The sequence below is a fragment of the Manacus candei genome, unplaced genomic scaffold, assembly GCF_025592945.1.
Source record: "Manacus candei isolate 608988 ecotype Guabito, Panama unplaced genomic scaffold, ASM2559294v1 h1tg000023l, whole genome shotgun sequence".
In the NCBI taxonomy this organism is placed as follows: domain Eukaryota; kingdom Metazoa; phylum Chordata; class Aves; order Passeriformes; family Pipridae; genus Manacus; species Manacus candei.
The window spans coordinates 18,739,984-18,766,333 of record NW_026138071.1 but is presented as its reverse complement, the minus strand read 5'-3'; the positions used below and the strand labels follow the sequence as shown (position 1 = coordinate 18,766,333).

Below are 26,350 nucleotides of genomic sequence, written 5' to 3'. Positions count from 1 at the left end.
GAATTAGATCATGTCAGGCTAATTTTGGAAAGTTGTAACCCTGCTCACTCTCAGTTGTTATCTTGAACTGCTTTTTCCGGAGAGCAGCATCCGATATTAGTTTATGATTGAAATGCCTTTACTTCAACTGGGTCGCAGTATCTGATCAGCTAATTTTGTAGCTGGTGTTTAAGCTGCTCTTTCATTTCTGATCTGCTTAATCTAAGAAAACACTCTGTAACACATTTTCCCTCGCGTCCGCTAATTTTTTTTTTCAGGTGATTTGGATACACAGTAAAGGGGAAATTAAAAACCTTTGCAAGGTGGTAGATATTGGGCATTAAAAGATGGAGCTGGGGGACTGATCTACACGAGGCTTAAAACTTGTACCCTTGAAATGATAGAGAGTTGGTCAAGTCAGTGAAGAGATAAGGCATTTTATGTCGTTAATGTACCTTCACTATGTTATAAGGTGGGGAAGAAATATTAAGACAGTAATTAAGACAGTAATTAAGAGTAATTAATATCTCTTTAAAAAAGTGTACTTTGAGACATTTAAGTATTTGATGCAAGAGAATGATACTGTGCCTTCAAGGAAGTTACTTTACGGCACTGTAGAAAATGAAGATACTGCACTGCTAAAGGAGATTACATGTGAATGTGTGTGGAGATTTCAATGTGTTGCTGTTAAAAGAGATTGTATGTGGAGCAACTAAGAGAGGGGGAAAACAAAAAGTAGGGTTTTTTTAAAAAATAATTTTTAATATACTGAATAATTATGAAATATTTGGATTTTAGCCAGCTGTTGACAAAGTTTTGAACCTTCAGTTGCCTTTCCATCTGAAATTTGGTGCTTAGTGTTTGTTTTTTGCTGTTTATTTGGTTACAGGAAATTAGTTAACTGTGGAGAGGGCTGTGACACAGGGTGCACATTGCTATAAGTGCATAGTGATAACATTTTGGAAATGTATTCTAATTAAGGCTATGCCTTGTGTGGTTGCAGCTGAGGGAAAGGTGATAGTATTGTGGATTAGCGGAGGGCAGAAAAAGTAGAAGTGAAAGTTGTTGCAGGAAGCAAAGTATCAAAGCAATTTTTTTAGAAATTCAAGTGAAAACTTTAATTTCCATAGAATTAGTGGAATGTTCCAAAAATCTCCCAAGATAACTGGTAATGCTTGTTGAGTAACTTCAGTTTCCTGTTAGAAATGAATCTATCAAAGCTGAATCTCTTAAAGATTGTCGGTAGCAGCACTTACTGTTTTAACTTCTGAGACATCATAGTCTCCCGAGATTAAACTTGCATCTTTACTGAATTTAAAAGTAAAACTTTGATGTGAAATTGGAGTCTGAATATGAAATATTAGCTGTGAAGGCAAAGCCTCCTTAGAAAACTGTACGTGTAAATTTTTTCTCTTACAGAAGCATTTAATCAGGAAGATGAAATTGGAGTGTTTTACTTGCTCTGGCATTGAAATATTTTGAAAATGTTTTTAAATTTCTGTTATGCACCAAACCCATAAAATGCTGAAAGCTGTGTTAGAAGAGCAAACATGTTTATTTGAAAAAGGAGAAACATTTCAAATATTATTTTTACAAAAAAAAAAGCTCCAACCCCCCCTTTTTTTTTCTTCTTTTTTTTTTCCTTTTATGAGTATGTTCCCTATTGCTTTGTCAAACTAGGAGAGCTGTACCAGGTCACCACAGGGCTGTGCCAGCAGGAATTAGTACTGTGTTATGACCCATAGGTCTGAGAACAAGGAATTTGCAAAGTTCTTTTTAAAATCTGCTGACATCTAAAAAAAAAGCTTTTTGAATGCAAGGTGGCATTTTTGTCTTTATCTCGACGTTGCAATATAGTATGTTTGTGAAGTGCCAGAGCTATATTTGTACTTTCTTTCAGAGGTCTCTATTCTTGAAGTAGATGTGAGAATAACTTCTGGCTTATTCATTTGATATAACTGTCTGATCTTCATCTCTGTCATCTTCGAAGTGTCCTGCGTATTTCTAGTACTACACAGCAACTATTTTATTCACAGTTAAGGTCTAAAATGAAGAAGGGAAACAAATTTTTTGAAATGCAATCGCTGTTTTTTGACACCTTCAGTAATAGTGAAAATGTACATTTTAAGCTAACTGATGTCTGTAAATAGATGATTCGCAGTTCTTTTATCATGTGCAGTTCCTGAGGTGCTAATTTGCATCTTGACTGGAAATTAGTTGCTTATGTTTTATGCACGGTTTAAAGAACTGCAAATATCTTTGGGTAATACAAATATAGTAAATATATTTTTTCCATTTACGGGGAATGTTGAGTATTGTCAGACTTTTTTATGTTGTGGTATAATAAATTCAATGTCATAGTTAGTAGATATCTTTTGTGACAGTGTACATTGAGGCTTTATTGTGAATGCCTTGTACACCCAAGGTAAAAGTAGGTGAGACTCCTAACAACAATACTCTTTGCATCAAACAGTGCATTGGTGGAAAACTGGACTGTAAATGAAAAAGGGAGCGGAAAGGAATTGTTTTGCTCCATCTCAAGGCAAAATGGAGAACGGACAAGGATGCTGTACTTTTTATGTCTTTATTCAGATGCTGCAATGTGCAATGTAATACATGTATACAATATCAACATTATTCTGAACAAACTCTACAGTGCTATTTAACAACACAAATAATTTGAGAAGTAGATAGGAGCTCTCTGGAAGGCAGATTGACATATCAGTGCACATTGGGGTGACATTATCAACAACTATAGATCAACAGGCTTTCTGATGGTGCAGTAGTAGTAATAGGCTTCTAATATCTATTCCCCAAAAATTTCAAGACTGGGTGCTGTAGCTTTTAACACTTCAGAGAGAGTTAAAACTACAGCACTGTGGAAGCTACACCACTTTAAAGACTTATGAATTTGTTTAGGTAACTCAGCACAGTATACTGAGTGAGTTAACCAAGATACTTTACACTCAAGTCATTGACAAGCAAAATTAAAACGCTGTTTATGTTTTGTGGATGTTATACTTGTCTATGTCCCTGTGCTTTTCCAAACAACGTTTATTTCCTCACCAGCTTCGTTGACATCCTGCTTTCCCTGTCTTGTCATGCTCAAGGCTCCTTGTGGTGAGCCAGAGTGGCAGAAATGGCTGTGCACAGGCTGCTCCCCGGCTGCAGCTCCTGACAGAGGGCATTAGCTTCAAAATGCTGCAGTTGTATCTCCCTGGGCAGGCTGGAGCTGCTGGGCTTGCTGAGAACACTGTTTCTCATAACCCCCTTTGTCCTGTGATGTTACCCAAGGAGCATTCCTTGTATTTGATTTTTAGCATGGCTCTACTCTGTATTTCCTTAGCAATTCTGAAATGAATGGAGTTAAAAGGAACGAGAGCTCTGCGATGTTTGGTTATAAGGCACTGGTAGGTGTTGCCAGCTACTACTAATAAATAAATCCCCACCTCATGGCCAGTACAGTAGCAGTCTTTGTCCACAGACTACTGACATAGTAAGAGGCAGATGTGGGACTGGAGCTGTTAAGTGTAAAATACAAGATCACTTATAACTATCAGGTCTGTTATTTGCTGTTCAGTGCTATTAGGCTCATCTGTGCAGAACAGTGTTTAGATCATGGAAAACCTTTCATGTATTTTTCTTGCTTCTTAATTAGACTTTTTCCATAAGCCTCTCTTGTTTCTGTCCTGTGTGCTAAGTTTGCTGACAAAAATCTAATCCTGTATCATGGTTTTGTTGAATGCATTTTACCCCCTTGATTTTAGAACAGATACAATTTATAAAGAAAGCTTTAGGTTTTTGGCACTTGACATACCCTTAAAACAGCCCATTAGCCCGACTGCTTTGCAGTGATACCTGAGTTGCATCTGTAGCTCAGCACAATGGGACCCAGCCTCCTCAGAGGAGACTGAAAGTCCAGACAGACTATTAAAATATCTTGGCTCTTTACAGTTGGTCATTAATCACAGTTCCTTATTGAACATTTTTGATAAATTTTTTTTTTATTTATCTGAAAAACATTGTGATCCAGAAAATCCAGTGCGATACTTAACATTGATTTGTGGCTGCTTTCTTTATGATGTAGCATATGGTGCATCCTCAGAGAGGATGCTCTCTGGAGGTAAAATGCTAATGATACTTCAATCTGGCACAATCCTAGGAGCTGTAAGTAAATAAAACATTTGTTTTTTAACAGTGTGGTAAGTTGTTTCTAAGGACACTTGAGGAATTACTTTTAAACAAAGCATTTAAAGAGCGAGAATTATGTAGGTTAGCTGTCAGGTGGCTCCTGCAGAGGTTGGGGCAGAGCAGGCAGTGAGCAGAGAGAGCCACGTTCCCCCCAAACCAGGGAGCAAAAGCTGCAGGGCAGCACCGTGCCTGGTTGGATCTGGCTTTCAGGCACTGTAGTCAAAGCCTGAGCTCGGGACTGTCTGTGCTTATCTTTGTCTGTATGCACTAAGTGACTGTTCTTTATGTGATTTGATTTCTTTCACAACTGTGCTGTTGGAGCATCTTCTGTTGGGAGTGTAAAAAGGGTTAGGAGCTGTACTGGATAGAAGCTATAGTTTGTCCATTCCCTCCGTTGTATTAGACAAAATATCTGCTTGTGGATGGATACTGGGGATGAGGGTTTTGAATTAGTTTCCCTTACAAAGGAAGGCTAATGTTCTTTGTATTAATCAAGTGAATGGCAGATGCAGGTAAGTGCCTCAGTTGTTTGGATTGTAAACTTGTGACTAACTCTTGAATGCTGAATGTGAAGTTTCGTAACTGGGGTCTGTGTCATCCCGGCTATACACATCTCATTATTTCTGAAGAATTGAGCTGTCAGGGCTGTTTTGGAGTCACCTGAGGTGACCTTTTGGCTTTCTGGGTAACAGAACCCGTGTGCTTGAAAAACAAGGAGTTCGTAGAGGATCCAGGGGAACCCACACAGACAGGAAAGCATCAAGTCAGTGTGCTCCTGGTCAGACCCCCTGATTATGCACCAGCTGCAGGTGTTTTCAAAGCTATCACTTCCAGGATGGAATAACTGCTATTGTTGCTGTCCAAATGGGAGACATGATGAAAGTATATTCACTAAAATCTTGGTGAAGATTCCCATGAATGTAATTGTACTTCTTTGCAAAGTAGGGATTCAAGTCGATACCAAAAACCTATTTACATTTGTGTTGGTTGTGTAACCAAGAAAGCTTACTGTTGCTAGTAGGGCAGATTAGGGTGAGGGGAATTTGTGAAAAAGTTATAAGGAGACTTATATGAAGTATAAAGAGTTCCTCAATCCACAACTACTTCTGTATAGTATTTCTTTGTGTCTTTTCATTTTATCTGGATATTTTGTGGTGTTACTCTTCCCAGTCACATTGCAGTTTTGTTCTTTTTCCGTGGTAGGTTTGGGAATGTTCCTTCCTTATGTATTGAAATAGCTATTGATGTATACCATTCACCATTATTATTTTTGCTGTTTTGTATTTAATAAATAAAATGAATGGTGCAGTGTTGCTATGGACACTAATACGTAAGCATAGGAGTTGGGAGACCGAGTGTTGTGTCTGTTTTTGTGTGACAGAGACTTTCCCTGTTGCAGTTCTCATTAGGACTGAATTTTGTGATAGGAAGTCTGATTTTTCATGTCAACTGTTAGAAATCTGCGGGTTTTTTGTTGTTGTTTTTTAGCTTCCGTGTTTTCAATATCAGAATAGATGTTGATCTTTCTAAAAACCAAACATCATCAGATTCATGTAGATAGTCCATACATTTCTTTCTCAGAAGTCTGGTTTGTTTATCAGTGTTTTATTTTTGGGATACTAAGATGTTTATTCTGTAACACATTTATTAATTTGAAAGAAATCAATATATTAATTAGTCTTAAAATCTGACTTACTGAGTTTTACCTTATTTCAGTTTATTTGTGTAGTACACTTCTAAACATTAGCTGTATAGATATGTCTAGAGGGGAGAAGTTAAGAATTCAATCTCTAAGGGCAAGGAAAGATACTGAGAGAAGCGTGAAGACTTTCTATTGCCTTAGCTTTTCTTTTTTTTTTTTTTTTAATGGAACTTTAGCATTTTTTCTCTTATTTTAGAGTAGAAAGGTAGATCTGATATTTTCTGAGAAGTCTGAGGAAGGACTTTTTCTAAGACATCAATACCAAGTTGCAGAGAGATAGGAGATTGTGATCCAGCTCTTTTAAATTCCTTTGAAGGTTTCAGTGAGGTGGATTCAGTGTTTAAGCACTACAGTTTTGTGCATTTGTTTTAAAGGTTGAGCCTACAAAATACTGCATATATGTTTCTTGGCATTAGGCCAATTATCTCCTAAAAGTTTGTGAAATCTCTATGAGTGATATTAGACAGATTTGACTTTGGCCTGGATTTTTGCCTTCCTTTAGACTGGTGGCATGAGGCTCATTTAGAAACTGCTAGTCTGAGACTAGCAAAAAATTCCCTTTTCAGACATTCATATTGACTTCAAAACTATATATACTTTGAGCAGGAGTGTAAGGTATCCTTGCCTCCTGTATAAAAACACTTCTCACTTTTGTAATGCTGTGTGTTGGGAAATAGGTGTGTTGGAGCTGTGAAGTGAAAGTGATTTTTTTTTTCTATGCCGAATAAAAATATTTCTATTTATCTTTGAGTGATGGTTCAGAGCCCTGTCTGTCAATCTGGATGTGTTTGTCTGAAGGAATACCCAGCTGATATGTGTTCTAGACAGCTGGACCATCTCTATGGAACCACTGAGATCACTGTTGCTTGGTCATAGTTCTGTTTCTCCTATTAAAGCATTAACTCACTCTAAAAGTAGCGATGTGGGATGCACAAATAGAATTTTAAACCCCAATGAATTAGTACAAATGTTGTAAAACACAAACACAATTTTTATATGTGTATTCTTTTGACCTGGGAGGTTTTAGTGTTTAAAAAACTAAAACTGAAACAACGCACACACAAAAACTTCAGAAAGAAGCAAAACCCAAAACCATCCTCCAGCAGAAAAAACAGACAAAATAACCCACAGGCACGGAGAAAGTACCCACATTCACACCAGCATGAACTCGTGACAGGTAGGCATCCAAACTGCAGCAAATACAAATTGGTTATATTCTAACTGCTGTTCTGTTTTCCTCCATTTCTATTCTCTGAGGATAAAATTGCAGTGAGTAAGGCAAAATGGATGATGCTGTCTGAGCCACAGTGAATTACACAGAGCCATGTTCTTCCTTTGAATGCAGGTCCGGACACTGCTGCTCCACAATGCTGTGGGAAAGCAGAGAACACTTGGTGAAAACTTACTGCAAAATAAAGCATGTAAAGCCACAGGAATCAGTAATAGATGAACATACAGAAGATACTCAAGCTGTTGTTTGGAAAGTTTTTTTAATGACTCTGAAGAGTAATCTGAGTCCCTCTGCCTTTATCAGCACTGTTAGCAGATGGATGGTGCACTTGTTACCTGTGCAGGGGAAGGTGGGCCGTGCCCCCCACCACACGTGGGTTTGGGGGAGCAGAGCCCTGCCCACACCTGCCTTAGACACTCCCAGCTGTGGAGCCATTCACAGCATCTTCGGAGCAAACTAAAAATGTGCGGGGGTGGAATAAACACAGGCTGTAAACCAAAAGCATTACACATCTCCCAGTGCTGTGCCAGGCACTCCGGGAGGGATGCTGTTCCCAGGCCTCAGAGCTCCTGCCAGCAGAGCTCCTACAGGCACAGTGGGAGAGCCAAGGGAGGTGTGGGCTGACCCTGCTCAGCTTTGGAGGGTTAGATAGGAGACAACTTCTGTCCAGCACTAAGAGGATAGTTAGTGAGTAATAACACTGGGAGAGGATGCATAAAGGAAAAGGTTTTAAACTAATTTAAGATTTCAGTGTATAGCCCAGGTATGCTAACATTAGTTTTCCTTGTTTTATACAGTTAAATGTTTTTGGGAATTTTGGGGGGTTTTTGTTTCGAGTTGGATTTTTTTTTCATAGAGGATTTTTTTTATGTTATTTTAATTAAAACTGAAAACATCAAGCTCTGCTGTGGGGAGAAAATTTTCGTAATAGTCTTGGAGTGTTAGATACCTGCTATGAAAACAATAATAATTAAATATTGCTAATGGGGGAAGACTCATAAATTGTGAATCCTTAATTTCACTAGATATTCCAGAATAAACCAAGTGAAATAAGGTACTAAAGATATCAGTCTGAACAGGTTCTCCCAACTCTGCTGACCTTGATCCTACACTGAACTAGTGTGTAATCTGTAGGAGACTACTCAGAGCAGGGAGTGGAGGTGAGCACAGTCCTACATTTAGGAAGAGTCTGTCTGTCACCATGCTGTGCTTGCTGTGGAACAGAAGTTTCCTATAATATGAGGGAGCACAGCACTAAGTATTTAATTAGCTGAGGTCGTATGTCACCTAAATGTTCATCAAAGATATGTGCATTTTATGCCTGCACACTTTACATGTGAATTTTTAAGTTGATATTTGAACATAAACTGGTAAATTCGGAGTTTCTTCTAGCAGCCTGTATAAGAATTAAAATTACCACTTTTTAGGAATTTAGAATTTCTGCTTAAGCACAACCTGATGAGTAGCTTAGCACACCCAGGGCCACAGTGATGACAGAAGTATGACATGAATTTCTTCACTGCCTTAATGTATTTGTAATCATTGTAATGGGTTATGTCAGTAGCAGTGTCTTATTCCCAAAAGTGCTGTTGGCACAATGCTGGCTTGTGGTATGATGGAGCCCTTGAAATGAGATTAGAAAGCAGGCTTCTAGGTGGTTATAAAATGAAACAGTTACCAGGTAGGTGCTGTTAACAGCAAGGCTTTTTCCTCTGAGAAGCAAATATGTTCTTGCAAATGCTGTCATCTTCCAGCTGTAATGTAACTGTGTTTTGATTGTTTGGTAGAAATGTGCTCAAGTACTTGACAACTTGCTATATTATTTCAGTGAACTGGGCTCCTGACAGACCTCTCCTGGATTTGAAACCTTTAAGCAAAGGGAAGTTAAGGAAGAAAAATAGAAAGTGTATTTTGTAAGCATCATGGAACTCAGAGAACACTCGGATTTCCTTTTTGAAAGGATAGATTGGGAAACAGAACTCCTGTCTAAAACAGTAATAGGACAGTACCTCCTCAGAGGCATAACTGGTGTGATTACCTGTCAATTGTTAGAAGGAGTAAGCAAGGAAAACAAGCAAAAAACCCCCAGAAAACAACCAACCACCAAACCATAGTTCAGGCTGAAAGCAAAAAGTTAATCGTCAGTCATAAATTCTCATTTTTGTCCTGGTTATGCATTTTCACTTTGATGGAGCTTATAGTGATTGAGGATGTCTTAAATTTTGAGCAACCAAACAAGTGTATATTAAGTGTCTTCACTGAAGTGTAGAAATGCTTTGATGGTGTCCAGTTGGAAAACAGCAGAATCACTTGAAAACCTCGGCTATGGCTGCATGTATTTTGTGATGGGTTAAAGCAGGAACACCTGTCAGGAAGAAGTCAGTTTCAAGTTTAACTTAATTTTTTTATTTTGCAAAAAAAAGGTTTCTACTTGTTTAATGAGACTTGAGGTTTTTGCCTTTCATTTAACAGGATTTCATGGTACAGTCAGGATTTGAGTAAATCGGATTGACAGAAGACTTCTTTGTATTCAATTTTTTAAAAGGTTGCTTTTTCCATTCTAATTTCTACAGTATCTGTGTAAATAAGTGTCTTATGAGCATATCAGTCTCAGACTTATGGTTTAATTGTACAGTGTCATTAAAACAGCTGAAAACAATGCTCAGGGCTGTGACAGGTTCAGGGATTGATTTCAGAAAATTTTTCATTATGTGGAACGTATGTATAAAGTAGAAAAGTTACAGAAGCCGTATCACTCACTATGTAAAAGTTTTATTCAATCTGTGAAATTAATCTAGCAATCATGCAGATTCCAACATCATTAGCAAGTCACTTTCATAGGATTATGAAATGTCTCCTCTGACCTATTCAGATTTGTGTTGAAATATTTATTCCTGGTTTGAAACAAGTTTGTTACTGTAGGGCAGACAGAACGTGTTATACAAGTGAAGTCAGCTGTAACACGAATTGATAGCTTTGATACCAGCCTTTGTACTTGATTGATGTATATTTATTTTGGCAGGGATGTTGCCTTAGATATGGTCCTTCCTCCCTTCCCATGGTCTCCCCGTTGGCTTCCGTCCCCAGCTCCCTGCTCGGCATAACCGTGGTTGTACAGCACAGCTGTCGGGGCACTGCTGGGCTGGAACAGGCACCTGGGAGTAGGAGGCAAGGGATGCCTGAGCTGGCACTTGTGCTGCGAGGAACGAACATCAAACGATGTCTGTATTTCATCTGAAATCAAGTACTTAGAGCTGTAGAAGGATTTTGCATAAGTGCAAACTAAGGATTACTATTTATCATTATTGCCTTTTTCATCTTCGTGTTATTATAAAGTAATCAGAATAACCTTTGAAGTTAGGGAAGGTACTGTTTTTCCCATTATATAACTAGCTAACATGAAGCACAAAGAGGCAAAGTAACTTACCTAAGATCAGGCTATTCAGTAGCAGAGCCAGAAACACCATCTGAGTTTCTTTTTGTTTTATAATTCAAGTTCTGGAAATTTTTTCTTTCCTTTAGGAAAAAAGAAAGGTCATTTACGCATATATGACGTGCACTTGTGTACCCTCATACAGGATGCAGTTTTCTGTTTGAAGAAGGTTGCTCCAGCTGGTGCCTTGGAAACAGAAGCTGTGTGTCAGTGGAGCCTATTGATTTTGCTGGGGTCCTCCTGAGGTTAAAGCCTTTCTCCTCTCTGGGCCATTCTCACTGTTTCAGCTTCTGCCCTGCCCAGCGCTGGCCCTGCTGCCTCCTCTCGTCTCTGTTGGCCTTGTCAGGTTTCCACAGCCTTTTCTGTCCTTTATTTCGCTCTGCTCGAGGATGTCTCCAAATCGCTGCATCTCGTACCTGTGAAGTATCTTTGAGGAAGAGGTTCTTCCTGCCTGGAATGCAGCTGAATCTCTATTTAGGCAAGGACAGGACAGAGGGAAGGAGCCATTGCTAAGGCCTCTCAGCTGTGGAGGAGAGGTGGCTTTCAGCAGGAGGCAAGAGAGGTTCAGCTGCTCCGCTGCCCTCCTCCGCTCCCGGCATGGACACATGGTAGAGAAATGTAAGGATTATTGTTATCTTATAGTTACAGAAGACTTTTAAAATATTTTTGAAGTCCTAGAAAAAGAATCTGGTAAAAGTTAGAAATTATATGTCCATGTACAGATGATGACTGGGGAAAATAAAAGAGAATGAGGGAGGATTAATGGGAAAATGGGACATGTACTGTCATGTTAGACCCTCTCCTAAACCATGATAGAAAGAGCTGGAGCAGATGCATACCTTTTGGAGTACCACAGGCATTATTTGAATTGGCATTAGCCAGACAAACACAGTCTTTAATAATTGTGAATGTTTCTAATATATCAGACAGATTTAACTCACAGATCTGTAACACAGACTTTCAAATTTAAAATTGCAAGCCCTTTTGCATATGAGAATTTACACTATGCTGAGTTGTACTGGAAGTATAAAAAATGTTCTTGAATTAAAGCAAGTAGGAAAAGTTAAGGTTTAGTACTAAAATACTTGCTACGCTTGAGGATTACAGTTGAGGATTACAATATTAAGCTGATTTAGGGCATGAGATCTGAAGTACTAGGACATAAACCAAAAGTGCAATGAAAGGTTTTGTCAGAACTTGTTCTCACCCTGTTTGTATTGATCTTGGGTTTACACTTGAAACAGGTTGGCTGACTAAAGTTTTGCTATAATTCAGATTTCACTGCATGCTTAGGGAAATGATTTTGAAATCAACACTCTGTGCAGTCATGTCCATTAGATCAGTTCATTCTTCATTGCCTGTTGCCAAGGTTGACAGGAGAAGAGTATTCCTGCACCTCAGAGGTGTGCAGCGTTATTGAGAGGACATGAGTGCTCCTTGTCCCTGCCCACAGCGGAGGGGAGCGCAGAGCTGGCAGTGGGCAGGAGCGGCATCGGCCTCACTGCCCGTAAACAGGCACCCGCCGTTCCTCCAGGGTGCACCCAGCAAGAACCTGCTGGGACAGGCCCGGACATCCCACACTGCCTGGGCTTGGCTCAGCCTTCCCACTGAGCAAATGGCTGGCAAGGGGGGGACCTGGCTTTGTAGGAGCGAGGGGAGCACGGCCGACTGGTGAACAGCGTTCCGGGGCTTCAGCATTCTCGAAGACTTGGAATTTGCGGGCGCATGGGATCAGAGCTGCCTTTTCTGAAAGATGAGGGGGGTTGGTTGCTTGCTTACCCATACAAAAATAGGCGTTTCAGTGTTTTGATGTAATTTTTTGGGCTCTGTTTTTAGCGCCTGGGAACGTTACAAACATGAAATATGCAGCCATTGAGCCTGTTGAATTTAAAAGAACTTCAAATGTCTTTAAAGAGGCTCTCCGAAGTGCTCATTTTTTTCCATTGCAGCATATGTATTTTTTGATCCAGTGTTTTACAGAAGCTGGAAGTGTGCCATTATGGTAAAGCTGGTGTTGCTGTTCGGTTTGATAAGCAGTAAGTCCTGTCGGTCCAAGATTAATATAAGGGAATAATGGAAAGATTGTTCTCAGCCTTTTTATTAAAAACATTTCTCTGACTGTTTTATTTCAGTATGGAAGATGTCCCCAGTATGTGGTTAAGTGCTCAAATAAGCTCTCAGTTACACTTGAAGGCAAGGTTGAGGTGCACTCAAAAGTAGTTTGCCTATGGAAGCGAGGTATTTCTCTTATCTCTCTAGTAATCAAATATTTATTGATATATAGGGAATTTCAGAGAAAATAATCTAAATTTATTTTTGTGATTGAATTGCTATTTATTCTACATACATCATGATTATGAGGGTCTATTCAATAGTGTTAGAAATAACACTGAAGATCCCTGAACTCACAGAAGAAAAGGCAGAACAGGAAGTTTTGTTGGGTTTTTACGAACTTGTGAATTCCTTCTGTACAAATGTGACAAGCTTCTAATTCACCTCTTTGTATCTAGTTATCAAAGAAAGAGCAGGTAGGGATTGCATAACCCACTTCCCTGCCAAGAAATTACCACTCATACTTCATTTTTAAGTTTCATGTATCAGTACAACCTTCAGTATTCAAAATGAACAAACAAGGCCAATCTAATCCCCATAGCCTGGCTCCAGACTGGGTGCTTGGGGGCAGCCAGTTCACCAGAGGAGGACAGAGATGCTGGAAGGGATTACACCTCTTGGACTGCCTTGACTCAGGGACAGCGAGGGAGCCCTCCTCTTCAACACAAAGCTCAAGTACAAATTGCATTTTCCAGCAGCAGATTTTTGAAAGAGATCTGCCCACTGAAACGCTGCCATCACGAGTGACTGACTTCTAACTGTAGCAGGATTTCTCTGGAGCATGTTATGGGAAATAGATTTTACAGCCCAAGCTGCATGATGTTTTCAGGCATTCAGTGAGGAGGCAGATGGGATCTGTGGTGCATGGTTGCCAGGTTGTGATGTTACTGCAAGTCTCACGAGAGACTGGTGCTTTCTTACAGTCCAGGTTCCACACAGTGATGCAATTATGTGAAAAATGGATTAAAATTTTAGCTCTCCTGAAAAACATGAAAAGATGTGTCACAAAGGACACCCCATGACAATAAGTATATAGGATTTTATATAAAAAGTATAAAATATGATGATGCTAAGTGCAAAGTGGAAGCATATTGGTGACCGTTTAAATCTTTTCTTCAAATGTTGGAATGATTGGAAGCAAGTGCAGATTTTCTGTTTCATCCAAGCCAGTAGACTAAAACCAGAGATTTCTCTTAAGTCTGGGGAAAACATCCATTTTCAATTATGAATGAAAATTGCCTTAGAGTTACTGGTTGGCAGGATTATTCTGTTAAAGAATGTTGCACCATCTCCCACAAAATACGCAGTTCCCGTTGTGTTTTTCATCTACATGAGCACCAAGTGCTCTTCCATAGAAGTTATCTTGCTGACTTCATTGTGCCTTCAAGTGCCTTCAAGAATTCCATGTGAAATAGTGTTCATTACCTTAACTTTGGTTAAAGTACTGAAGGTGGTCACGTTGATAGGCATCAGATACTTACATTTTATAATTCTGTTACAAAATTTGGGCATGGATTTTAATTTTATTAATTATTTGTCAAGTACTTACAGAAGGATGCAGCCTTATTTCTCATGCACAGGCTCATAAATCAGAATTAGGATAATAGCTGTTTTAAAACATGCACATGTCAAAAGTTAGATAAAGATGTTTAAGGAATAAAGATGTTTAGGAAATGCTATCTTTATTCTTTTCATCATTCTTAGCTATGCAGAGGTTTAATGGAAAACTGGCAATAGCTCCTGCTGGATTTCATTGTAAAGGCCTGTAGAACACAACTTTTAAGGTATTCCAACCTTGTAGTTCCAGCTTAACTAAAATGCAGATTTAAATGCATTTAGTTAAATTGGTGTAGAAGGCCATGTGATGGGATTCTTGAATTATATGATAGTCTGATCTATGCCCATGATATTTTTGTAGATACTATCTTTTTAGATATCTTTTGGTATCTTTTCAGATACTGTTAGCCTACCAACATAGTTTTTTGTAACAAGTTATCAGCTTATTTTTTTTCTTTCACATTTTCTTCCCTGTGTTGAATAAATTCAGGATTTACATAAAATAGTCGGAGTCATTTTGGTATAGTGTTTATATTGGAGGCTTTCTTGTCAGTTGGTCTGATGTGATGAAGACTGAACTCTCTTGCTGCAGGACAGAGGTTCAGAAATGAGGCAGTAGTCAGTTGTTTGGAAAGAAACGTTGATTACTGTCCAGAAAAGAAGAGAGAAAAAGACCTGATGAAGTGTTTTGGTTTGGTTGGAATGTGCTGCCAGAATGCAGTTAGGGATGCATATTCTACATGTTGTAGAGGATTCCTAGAACATGTTTAATATAAGCTTTGTGTAGACGAAACAGATAAACAGATTGTGATTGAGATCTGTGGGCCTTTGGAAAAGATTGCTAAATGTATGTTTTTTCAAAGGACCATGATCTTACCACTGTCATGAAAGTCATGCCACTGTGAAAAGCAATGTGACTTCAAAATGAATTAAATACACTTGAAAGGTCTCTTTTCTGATCTGCAGAGCATATTTGCAGTCATCTGCAGCTGAAGGCCATATTGCCCCCACACTGCAGCCTTCCATCTCATGCTGCGTTGGTGACTGAACCATAAGCTTCTCCTCATCCCTCTGATCTCATCCTCAGTATCATTAAGATTCCTTAATGGAAGAGCAACTTCTGCAACAGATTGGCAATGAACATATTGAATCTATCACATCAAAGAAATAGTTGTAGAATGGCGTGAAGACTCTGCTTCTTTTTAAAGTGATCTGTATGGGCAGATCTGTATGGGCAGATCTTTGAGTCTCTGTGTAATCTTGCTGGCTTTGATCAGAGTCCATACAGCTGCAGTTGTTTTGAAAAATCAGATGTTACTGTTGTGCTGTGAAGGTTAAAGGATGGTGTTTTCCTTGCTTGTTCGAGACTAACACTGCTACTTACTTGTGATTTGGCAAATTAAATAAACATTAGTATTTTGGTACATATCAGCTGTAAGACCACTTGGTTTCTGATACACAGCTACCACAAATTCTGTTGGAACATAGGTAGTTATTTTCAAAACTGATTTTAATTATATAGAATAATTGTATGTTTCTCTAAAATGTTTTTATACAATACTTCTCTAAACTTAAATACACACATATATTTTCTAGAATTATTTACTACTGTGTGACAGATACACAGCTGTGAGTCATTTACATGAAGAGTAGGCAGATTTCTGAAAATGGAATAAAAAGCTTTAATAGCAATATAGAGATCTGGTGGAAATTTATGTGCAAATGTCCTTTATTATATGATCACCACCATGTAAATATATAGCTTTGAAACAACATTCTAAAGCCTAAGGTTTCATATTCAAATGTTTAAATATTGAAAGGAAACAATGTCATTGCTTACACAGTTTCAAGGCCATATCCTTTTGTGTGTTTATGTTGGGATACAGCCTTTAATTACACAGTCAAATTTTTCCCCTTGGGATTCCTAGTTTTTCAACTTGGTTAACACTTGCTGCCTTTTCTCGTGGCTGTCTTAAGATGTATCATCCTAACAGTGATCTGTGTAGTGTCCCAGGGAGCTCTTTGGCCATCGCGATGTAAAACCTTTGGTGTAGTAGCAGAGAGAACTTTTCTGGGCAGCTTGCAGCTGTTATGAGGAGGAGGCTACCCTTCCTTCTCCTCATTTTCCATTCTCTTCATACATTCTGAATTCAGTGCTAGGATCAGAGCAACAATGTGCTGAACAGTGAAGTAGGAAATACAGAAACTGTTCATGGGCTCCTCACAGTTTGTCAGCCAGGCTGGAATATTTTACCTTCACAGCATGGACATCAGTGCTTGAACTGACACAGTAATGGTGGTGGTGGTGAGTTAGTTGATGCTCTACCCAGACTGGCGACGGAGGGAAGATATATGGGGGGTGTGGGGGAACTGAGGGGATGGTTGTCTGCAGGTTTCACAGTATTTGCTGATGGGAAAGGAAGCTAGAAGAGTCACACATCCCCTCTCTGGGTCCCAGAAAGGAGTTCCATATATTTACAGACTCTTTTGCCATTGGCTGCTGTTACCTGGTTTTGTCTGTTTTCTCAGAATGTTCTTTCATCATAGGATAAATGCTAATTTTAAAGTATGGAAACAGGAAGCATAAAAAAGAGGCTTTAATTTTTGAAAGTTAAATTACAAAGAAATAAAAGAAGCTTTTTCAAGCATAGGCACAGATTGGAATACTTTTGCATTAATTAATATTACAAGCTTGCGTTTAGGGTGGACGAGTTAATTTGAAGGAAAAACACTGTTCTTCCTGATGCCATTAGCACTGTTAATATTCTTCATTCTGTGTCATTCCTGGAGAAGGCTAGGAAGGCAGCAGTTGAACAATCTCCATGTGCAGCAATATAGAAGCTTAATTTTAAAAACTTAGTTTATCAAAGATACTGTATAAGTGCTTGGAAACTATTATGGCAGTGATGCCTGAGAAAAGAGAGAGAAATGCCTAATGTGTAGAAGTGCCTGCAGGGAGTATCCCACATGCAGGGCTGGGTTCAGCCAGATGACTCACATCTAACCGAGTGCTAGAAGCATTCCCCTTCACGGCGTGCTCTGAAATACATTCCCAGTTATTTGTGTGTACCTTGGACAAAATTCTCTCCATACACAAGGGGTGTTATACTTGGGTTTTTGGAGCCCAAAAATAAGCTCTTGCTTGATGATGAGGTCAGGATGCTTCTGGGAATGGTGGCTTGTTGGTTACCAGCTGCTCCCCAGCCAGGAGGAGGTTGTCTCTGTTAAAGAGTCATGCTTTGTTTCTTTTTCTGATTTAAAAAAGAAAAGGAAAAAATACTTATGCTGTTTGCTGTCATATTTGTTTGTGATGGGATTGGTGGACTTCAGTAAAATACTGACTGCTATCAGAATTACTGGCAAAATGTTTCAAGGTAGAAGAGTGTATGTGCTGGGTTGTCTTCTAAATGGCTTCTTCGTACTGTTGCTTGTGGAGTCGGTAGCCCTGGGAACGGTGCTCTCCTTTCCCATCCAGCTGGGACAAGATATTGACTGTTAGGGTGTTTTGGGCCTTCCAGTGGTTTCTCTTGGTTTTAATTTTTTGTTGTGGCAGATCAGGGAGCCTAAATTGAAGCTGGAAATAAAAACCTCACCTGTACTTAGCAGTGAAACAAGCACTGCACTAACCTTGCTTCCAGTTACAGTAATGTAACCTGAGGAAGCTCTGCCCATATCTTCTGTGTACAAGTGTTGGTAGAATTTGCTCCACAGTCAACTCCTTAATCGTTGGATTTTCTAGAGTCTGCAGCTAATTCTGCTCATTATGCCATTAGTTTTTTTATGTTAGACATTAGTTTAGGAATAATACTGAGATACCAGCACTTCCAGTCTGAGATTTGAAGCCAGTGTTGGACAATTTGTTTTTAATTAATTTCGTATTTGTCACTAAAGAAAAGCCCAAATATTGATGATGATTCCGAAAACTAAAATGAGATTCTTGAGTGGTTGTTATGAATGTTTAAAGTGAGTTTATACAGTGACATGGTGAAAAAATACAGAAGCTGTATGGCAGGTGTCCAGGCATTGTAAATAATAAAAACAGAGTCCACTGTTTCAGACCAAGAAAGTCTTACTTCAGAAAAATTTGTTTCTGCACTGTAATGCATCTGGAACTGTTGATAGGAGATGTAATATCAAATAAACTTTCATATTGAATGTTCTAATTGTAAGAAATCGTGGTTGTTTCAGCCAGGGCTATAAATTCATGGAAGAAAGCATGAAAGGAAACTTCTATAGATTTTATATCCTTGTTTCAGCAGTGCCTTGCTTAAAGGTCAGTGATTACTTTTATTGACCCACACTGATGTGTCTTTTGGTGACTTAGTTAAAATGCATCTCCAAATAATACCAAGAGAAATATGACTTTTGTGCATATGTATATATAAAATATGTATTAATTACTTAGAAGTAGATAAAAGAGGAAATGTAAACCCTGCAAATGCCTTGAGAGGTCCTATCTGGGTTTGGCTTCTTATCTAGGTGTTTAAAAGTAAGTATGGTGTAAAAGAGTAAAGATGACATATAACCAAAGAAAAAAGATGGATTGATAAAATTATTGAGTTAATAAGAGTTTTTTTAAGCTTTGGAAGGTTTTAAAGCTGAGCAGATAAGTGACATAGCCTTTTTGTTCTATTTAAGAAAGATTGATAATCTGACAACATTACAAAAGTTATTGTTGTACAAAGCAGATAAGGGTGGATAGAAATAACACATTTGTGGGGGTTTGGGAGCTGTCTGGGCTTTTTGTCATTATGGTTTTTTTTCTGCTTTTCTCTTTATGTAGATTTACAAGCAAAAGATAGTAAAACTGTCCTTGCTGGGAAATGACTGGCTGTCACATGCAGTGTTTTACTCACTCATACTGTTTTGAGCTGCATCTTACCATTCCATTGAGATGTTCATTTACACTTACTAAGAAATTTGTAGTTATTCTTAAATTTATAAATGTTGTTCAACAACCTGACAGTAGTAACTCGCACTGTAGGACTGACTTGGCTGTTGGAATGTTGACAATGTTATTTTAAAATATTTATAAGAATTGAAAATTAGTGCAAGATTAGCCAATCTAAGATTCATTAAGAAACAATTCTGCTTAAAAAAAAATATTCTTTTCTCTTGAAGGCCAGGGAGATTCTTTGAGGTTACCTGATGACTGCACAGCTACCCACTAAAGAGAAAAATCCCCTAGAGAGGATAGTACAGCAAGGAAGGAGAAAGCAAGATCGTTTTTCTTTGTATGTTTTTCTACTGCTGATGGGCACAAAACATTTTTATCTAGAGATTTTCTAGTATCTCTTCAACCTGCATAATGCCACCATTCACAGGCTTCTATGGGAGGTGTACCAAGGCAGCCAGAGCTGCTGAAGAACCTGTTGCTCGGGATGCCCTTGCCCTGGGCTATGGTAGGACTGGAGGAGCAGCAAAATCCCACTCCAGGATAGAGGAGGGCCCTCCTGATGGAGGCATGTTGTTAACCCTTTGATTGTACAACAAACTAAAGCAGAGCAAGCAAACTCAGGCATCAGATACCATTTGGCAAACAGTGGTGGAAATGATTACTGGTTACTTGGCAATGGGAAGGTTGCAAATGGCTGTGCTCTGGTTGTGTGGTCAAAGGAAATACAGCTGAGATTATAGCAAAAAGGTCAGTCTCTCACAACCTGCATCTTCTTAGTACACGCTAGGCACTGTCTTGAACTGATGCAAAACCTGCCACATTTAATATATATTTTAAAAGATAACCCAATAACATGTAAATTCCATTCATAAAAATAGGAAAGTCAGAATTACCATTTCCCTGCTAGCAGTTACTCAGCTTCTTATATTTGTGTAATGTTTCATAAAGCTTTGTATGGTGCAAGTTTCCTTTATGATGTTGTGTTTTTTAATATATATGTATGTGTATGCTTTGAATTCATAATTTAGGTGACAGTTGTAATGTGAATCTTTTCATCTCCTCGCAGTGGAAGTCAGAGCTCTTATTCCACATTACAGTGCACTGTGGCGATAACTTACTCTCTTAGTGAACCAAAACCAGTAGTGATGGTATTTCTTTTGACAGAACAAATTTAAATTTGATGGTGTTGTGATTATCACAAGCTCCTTTTATTTAAATGGTGTATCAGATATGAGCTGCATGTTGGTTTTGATAGGTGATTTTTCACATACTTCTGTCACAGCTGAAAATCTCTCTGGTATTCTGTTTTACCAGCTTTTTATTATTTTCCCTTGGCATTATGGTTATGTAAGAATGGAAGTTGTTTTCTTTTAAATTTGCTTTCTCTTCTTATCTAGTTCTCTTGTGTCTGTCAACACTGGGCGTTTGAATAAGTGAATCATGTTTAATTTCTTTTAAATGCAATACAAGAAAAGGGAAGTTATCAGTTTATTCAGCTAGTGTAGACTGGGATAAATTGTATTTCAGTCTCACCTAAAAATTTATCCAGTGTTTAAGTCTTGAGTGCATTTTGTATTTTGTGGTTTTAGCATAGTTAGGTCTCATTACAGTCTTTTAAGGAGTACTTTTTGCAATATATAAGACAAGTTTAAACATAGTTCCCAAACTTGGCTTTGAAGCCAAAGTAAATGAGGTCTTGTAGGGCCACATTCCAGTGATTCTAACATCAGAAGAGTATCTGCACTAATAAATTGTTATATTAAAAGGGCTAGATTTTTGTGTGTCTGCAAAAAGCCGGACTGGGGTCTGACACGGGGAAGCTTTAAGCTCACTGTTCAAGATGCTAACAAATCTTTTTATGAAATCTTTTTTCCCCACTGAGGGGAAAAAACCCACAAACCCAAAAAACCCCAAACCTGAAAAAGCAAGATACATTTTGACAACAAATCAAATGCTATTTCAAAAAAGGCTCAATAAAACTAATTATTTAATTTTGTTGAGTGTTTTATTTTTTCGGGTTTTCTAATACTCTGCTATAGTCAGTGGAGATACCTCTGTCTTTTTGTGAATTGAGGAGTGAGAATTATGCCAAAAATTAGCTGAGCACTGACATAAATCAAAACCCCAATGTATTTTGAAATATTTGCATAAGTGGACTTATGTATGTTGTATATATTTGAATGCAAAACATTCAGCATTCATCACATTTGCAGCACAATTAGCAAACTCTTTTAAGATTTTCATCCTGGGAAAAACAATTAAAAAGCCTTGTAAAGGTTACAAACTTGATTCATACAGGAAACTGGATTAAGGCACAGATAGCAGAGCAGGACTGCATCAACTTGACCTTGTATGGCTGGGCTGAACTTTGCCAGATCAAAATTCACTTTCTGCTGTCGGTGCCTCTCTGTACAGGGCGAGGGAAGACTGGGAAAAGCTGTTGATGAATGTGCTCAGCTGTGTTTTCTCAGCTCTTTTGCCATCCCTAGATTTTGAGAGGAAAAACAGTTTAGTGCATTGTCTTACAGTGTACATTTTTCCCCCTCACTGTTGTAATAACAATTACATGTTTATAGTGTTGATTCTTTCGAATTTACAATTAAAGAGTCCTCATCTTGTTTGCTTTCAGATTCTTCTCATTCTTTTCATCGAGATGAGACTATTGTTATTGCCCTGGCATCTGTGTCTGTACTGGCTGTTTTGATTGTTGCTCTGTTCTTTGGATACAGGATGCTTGCAGGTAGGGATTGACAGTCTTTTTGATTTTGTGTTTTTCAGTTGTTCTTTTGGCTATTTCTCAAAGTTATACTTGTCTTCTGTTCTCCTCAAGTCCCTATTATATGCTTGTACATAATGCTCCCCTTTCTCCTCTCTGACACTTTATGGTGATATCCTTTTCATAACAGTTCAGAGGAATTTATGATTTGTCCAAGCTGGCATTTTGGGACTCATTTTTCTTCCACAAATCATCTGCTCAACACAGCTTAAGTGAGGTGGTGAACATGCTTTATAGTTATTGCCAGTGACTTTGAGTTTTAGCAGATATCTGTAGTATATGTAGTACTTGTTATGTCCTTGCCTACAATATGTATTTCTGCCAAGTCCCAGGTAAGTTGTATTATTTTCATTTGGAGCATGTCAAAAAGGAAACTATCTGATTTGCTTCTCACCCAGGAGATCGTAAACAAGGTTTGCACAGTATGAACATGATGGAGGCAGCAGCATCAGAGCCCTCATTGGATCTGGATAATCTAAAGTTGTTGGAGGTAAATGTTCAACTCAGTTTTTAATCTTAATTTTTTTTCAATATAACACTTGTGGTCATATCATCTTTCAGGTATAGTTACAGAAATGAATGTATCAGTGCTCCTGTAATGTTTTCTTCACAGTTTAAAGAAGAAATAAAAAGAAAAAAAGGGTTCCTGCAGTTATATTATTTTGTCTGATTTTGTTAGTAATATTGTTGGAATTAGCTAGAACATGTTCTGCCTCAAGAACAAAAGAGAAACACTGGGAGGTAATTGGAATGTGCTGTATTTCAGCCTTGCATCAAAAGATCCATCTTTTTGCTTGACACCACTTGCTCTGAGTACAGTATCATACTGTAGTCATTTGGAATTCTTTAGTAACATTATTGGAATATCAAATGTACTGTAGATAGGGCAGTATATTTCAGTAGTGGTGCATTTATGTATAGTCATTCTTCACTGTGGGGTTTGATCTATCTCCATGGCAACTAGAGGCCAACCAGAACTCTCTACTCAGCTTGGTGTTAGATGTATCATCACAAAACTGCAAAATGCTGTGCTTCCAGTTGGAATGCTTGATAGAACATATGGAATTTTAAAAAACTCTTAGCCAGAAATAAATGAGTAGAATGGCTGAGATGCAGAGAGTGGTACTTTCTTCTTTTTCCCGGTAGAAACCACACCTAGAGATGCAGACTGCAGACATGCAGTGTGGGCTGTGCTAATGGTGACAACAGACTAATCAGCAAAGAAGCTTCAGTGCCTTCTGCCAACAACAAAGTATTTGAGGCAGAGTTTACAAGAGTTTAACAATGTGTGTTTGTAGAAGTGTGCAAAGCCCCACATGAGAGTACTTGTACTGATATGCAATCTCTTGGAGAAAGCAGTGACTGCATTGGTAGAGAGATCTGCTGTGGGGCCTTCTGTCCTGTTTCTTGTATCTGGAGCTGACTCCTCACCCCCAGTCATAGGGTGTTGCAGGACAAATATCTTCATCTGTGCTTGCCTTTTGACTCTCTGTGGGTAGAACATGTTCCAGGTTTGTACCTGGAAGTGACTTGCTGCTGCTTTGCAATCCACTGACATGAAAGGACTGAGAAACGAAAAGTCTCTCCCTTAAATAATACTTTCATGTTGAAAACTTTCCTATCAGACAGTTTTATCATTTTTAGAAACATTACTTTTGTTATCCGTTCTGTTTTCCATTCCTGCTTCATTTGTAAGAAGTATTCAAAAAGTATTTAAATTTAGAAAGTAGAAAGATGGTTCATGAAATCCTTACAGTTCCTTGTATAGGTATTCCTGAAAAATATTTTAATTCAATAGGTGCTTAAATTCTTAAGTAGTTAAAATCTTTTGAGCTTTAGAAATTAGGACTTTTCCTGAAGGTGGTGCTGCATTTTGGTTTAGGGCAGAGATTGCATCTTTCTTCTTCAGTTGCCATGGAGATGGGAAAGGCCATTCTGTGAAGACTGTCTAGCATAGTGGGGGCTAGAACAAAGATTCACAGGTAGCCAGGAATTAATTGTTCCCTTCTGTTAAAACCTGTTTACCTCTTTTGGTGTGTATTTTGTTATTACTAACCTAAAAAGCACAGCTTATAAACTGTCCTAAACCTAAAATGTTTACCTTGATGTCTGTGATCTTTGGAGTGAAATAAAATTGATCGCATAAAAGCTATAAATGTTTAGTAGGCAAAAGTTTAATAAAAGAATTAACATCACAATAGACATGTATTTTATTGATTCTGTATATAAAATTGCTGAATAGATTATTTATTATATATTTACTGGCTACTCAGACTATAGATCAATTTAGTAAGACCCACACTGGCCTGTGCTGAATTTTCCAGCTCCAAACTAGCTTTTATGACAGCATTCTAATTCTGGTTTTCACTACAAAGTATTTACTATCTTCACTACTTTTATAGTGCAAGTCAGTATAAAAGTTGGCATACAGTTTTTGTGGAGTGAAAACTTGGGTTTTGTCTTCATCTATTATTTAGTGAACTGATGATTGACATTTTTTTTGCAGTTGATTGGCCGGGGACGATATGGAGCAGTGTATAAAGGTTCCCTAGATGAACGTCCAGTTGCTGTGAAAGTATTTTCTTTTGCTAATCGTCAGAATTTTGTCAATGAGAGGAACATTTACAGGATTCCACTGATGGAACACGATAACATTGCCCGCTTCATTGTGGGGGATGAGAGGTTCACTGCCGACGGCCGGATGGAATATTTATTGGTGATGGAATATTACCCCAATGTAAGTGCTTCAAAGGAATCAATTGGCTTGGTTTAGGATCCTAAGAGTAGCCACATAAAAAGGATGTACTTAAGTTTTTGTCAGTGCTTTTCATTGCTCTTTCTTGCTCAGTAATGTAAAAATAATCCATATAAATTACAATTTTAATGAACCTTAATGTGGCTTACTGTAATAGTCTTTAAGATTTCTCAGTTAGTGCTACCAAACGTAGTCTTACAAATTCTTAGCTGTAGTATTTGGTCTTGGTTATGGTGCAGGTATTTTTAGTCAGTTCCGTCCTTACTCAAGAACAGAACTTGGAGAGTTGTTTTTACTTAAAAATAATTTCATAAATTTAAAACTTTTTAGTATTAAGACATTTTATCTCTCTTATGGTAGTTATGGTTAGCTGCAAATAGTGGATTTTTTTACAGTGAAATGTAATAGATCCAGTATTTTTGTCAAACTAGTTTGTGGTACCATAAATCGTGTTGCCTTTTTATTCTGTTATCTGCTGTACAGCTTTCTGTGACATACTGTATTTATTTTTCTGTACCATATACTGATGAGGTAGGACAAGTCCTAAGAAGGCAGCCTTACTTTCCAGAACCATATCTTCAAATCTCCTTAGCTAACTGAATGCTTACATCCCTTGAATTCATTGAGTTCCTAATGCTCTGTGTGTGTGTGTACACAGAGAAACAAAAATATTTTGAAAACATAACAGTATAAATCATCAAATGTAATGTATATGGGGGTTATGTATATGAAAATGCAAAAAATTACATTTTGCAATTTATCTTGGGTTTTTTTGCCTTTGTATGGGAAAGAACTGTAGTTATTCAGTAAACCATTTTTTAATGAGCTTTTTGCTCTCAAGTAAGCCAAGTCCTATTGTATTTCCTCCAGGGTGTAAAGGTGATGGCTGAAGCCTGCTCTGTTATGGCAACAGTAGGACAAAAGCTGCCTACTTGAGTAGCAAGAAGGAGCAGAACAGTGATAAGTACCAGTAATGATGGCCTGTCTTAGGGTTTTTTAGGCTCTGCCTATAGTTCTGTTGGACGTTAAATGCACACATTTAAATACATACCTAAATATGGGTATGTATTTACACACACACACATATATATATATTATATACAAATTTAAGGCAGCAGAGCACAAACATATAAAGAGTATCTTAACTGAAACTTTTAAGTGAGAACACACTTGATCATGTCAGCTTGTAAGAGACAGGCATCTAAGGAGATTGCAGAGACTAGAAATGACCATAAGAAAGGTCAGTTTTGCCCATACCAGATGGACGGTGGCAAAGCACATCAGCTCTGGCAGAACAGGCTAATTTTCAAGTAATTGAGTTTAGTGAAATCAAGTGAATATTCTGCTCCTGCAAGGGTATAGCATAACTGTCTTCACAGGTGATCTGGTTTTGCTGTTTCTTGAATGAAAGGATTTTTTAGGTGAAATGTACTTTGGTTGAAAATAATGTCTCATTGCTTATATGAACAGGATCTGATTAAATGCACAGATGAGGCTTACAACATCATGTTATCAGATTTTTTCTCATTATGGTATTAAGAACAGCAAGATTAGTCTAAAATCAATCCACTGGTTGTTTGGAAGTCATTGGAAAAAGTGCACAGCAGGTGTAATTAATGCACAGTGTGATCCTTAATTCAGGAGCAGATGTTGTGCTGTATGTGGAGTTAACAGCAGAGAAGGAAGCCTGCTGTGGCAGCCTTACTAAAAGGGAATT

General features: G+C 38.1%; 1 protein-coding gene across 4 annotated transcripts in view; it reads left to right on the top strand.

Annotated features, from left to right (window-relative positions):
- The window catches only part of BMPR2 (bone morphogenetic protein receptor type 2), a 107,727-nt gene that overhangs the window by 59,056 nt on the left and 22,321 nt on the right, over positions 1–26,350 (top strand). For all 4 annotated transcript variants that reach the window (XM_051786832.1, XM_051786831.1, XM_051786834.1 and 1 more), the window contains exons 4-6: positions 21,732–21,842; positions 22,277–22,368; positions 24,385–24,615. In XM_051786832.1, coding sequence (XP_051642792.1) covers positions 21,732–21,842; positions 22,277–22,368; positions 24,385–24,615 — 434 coding nt within the window. The remainder of the gene's footprint in view (positions 1–21,731; positions 21,843–22,276; positions 22,369–24,384; positions 24,616–26,350) is intronic.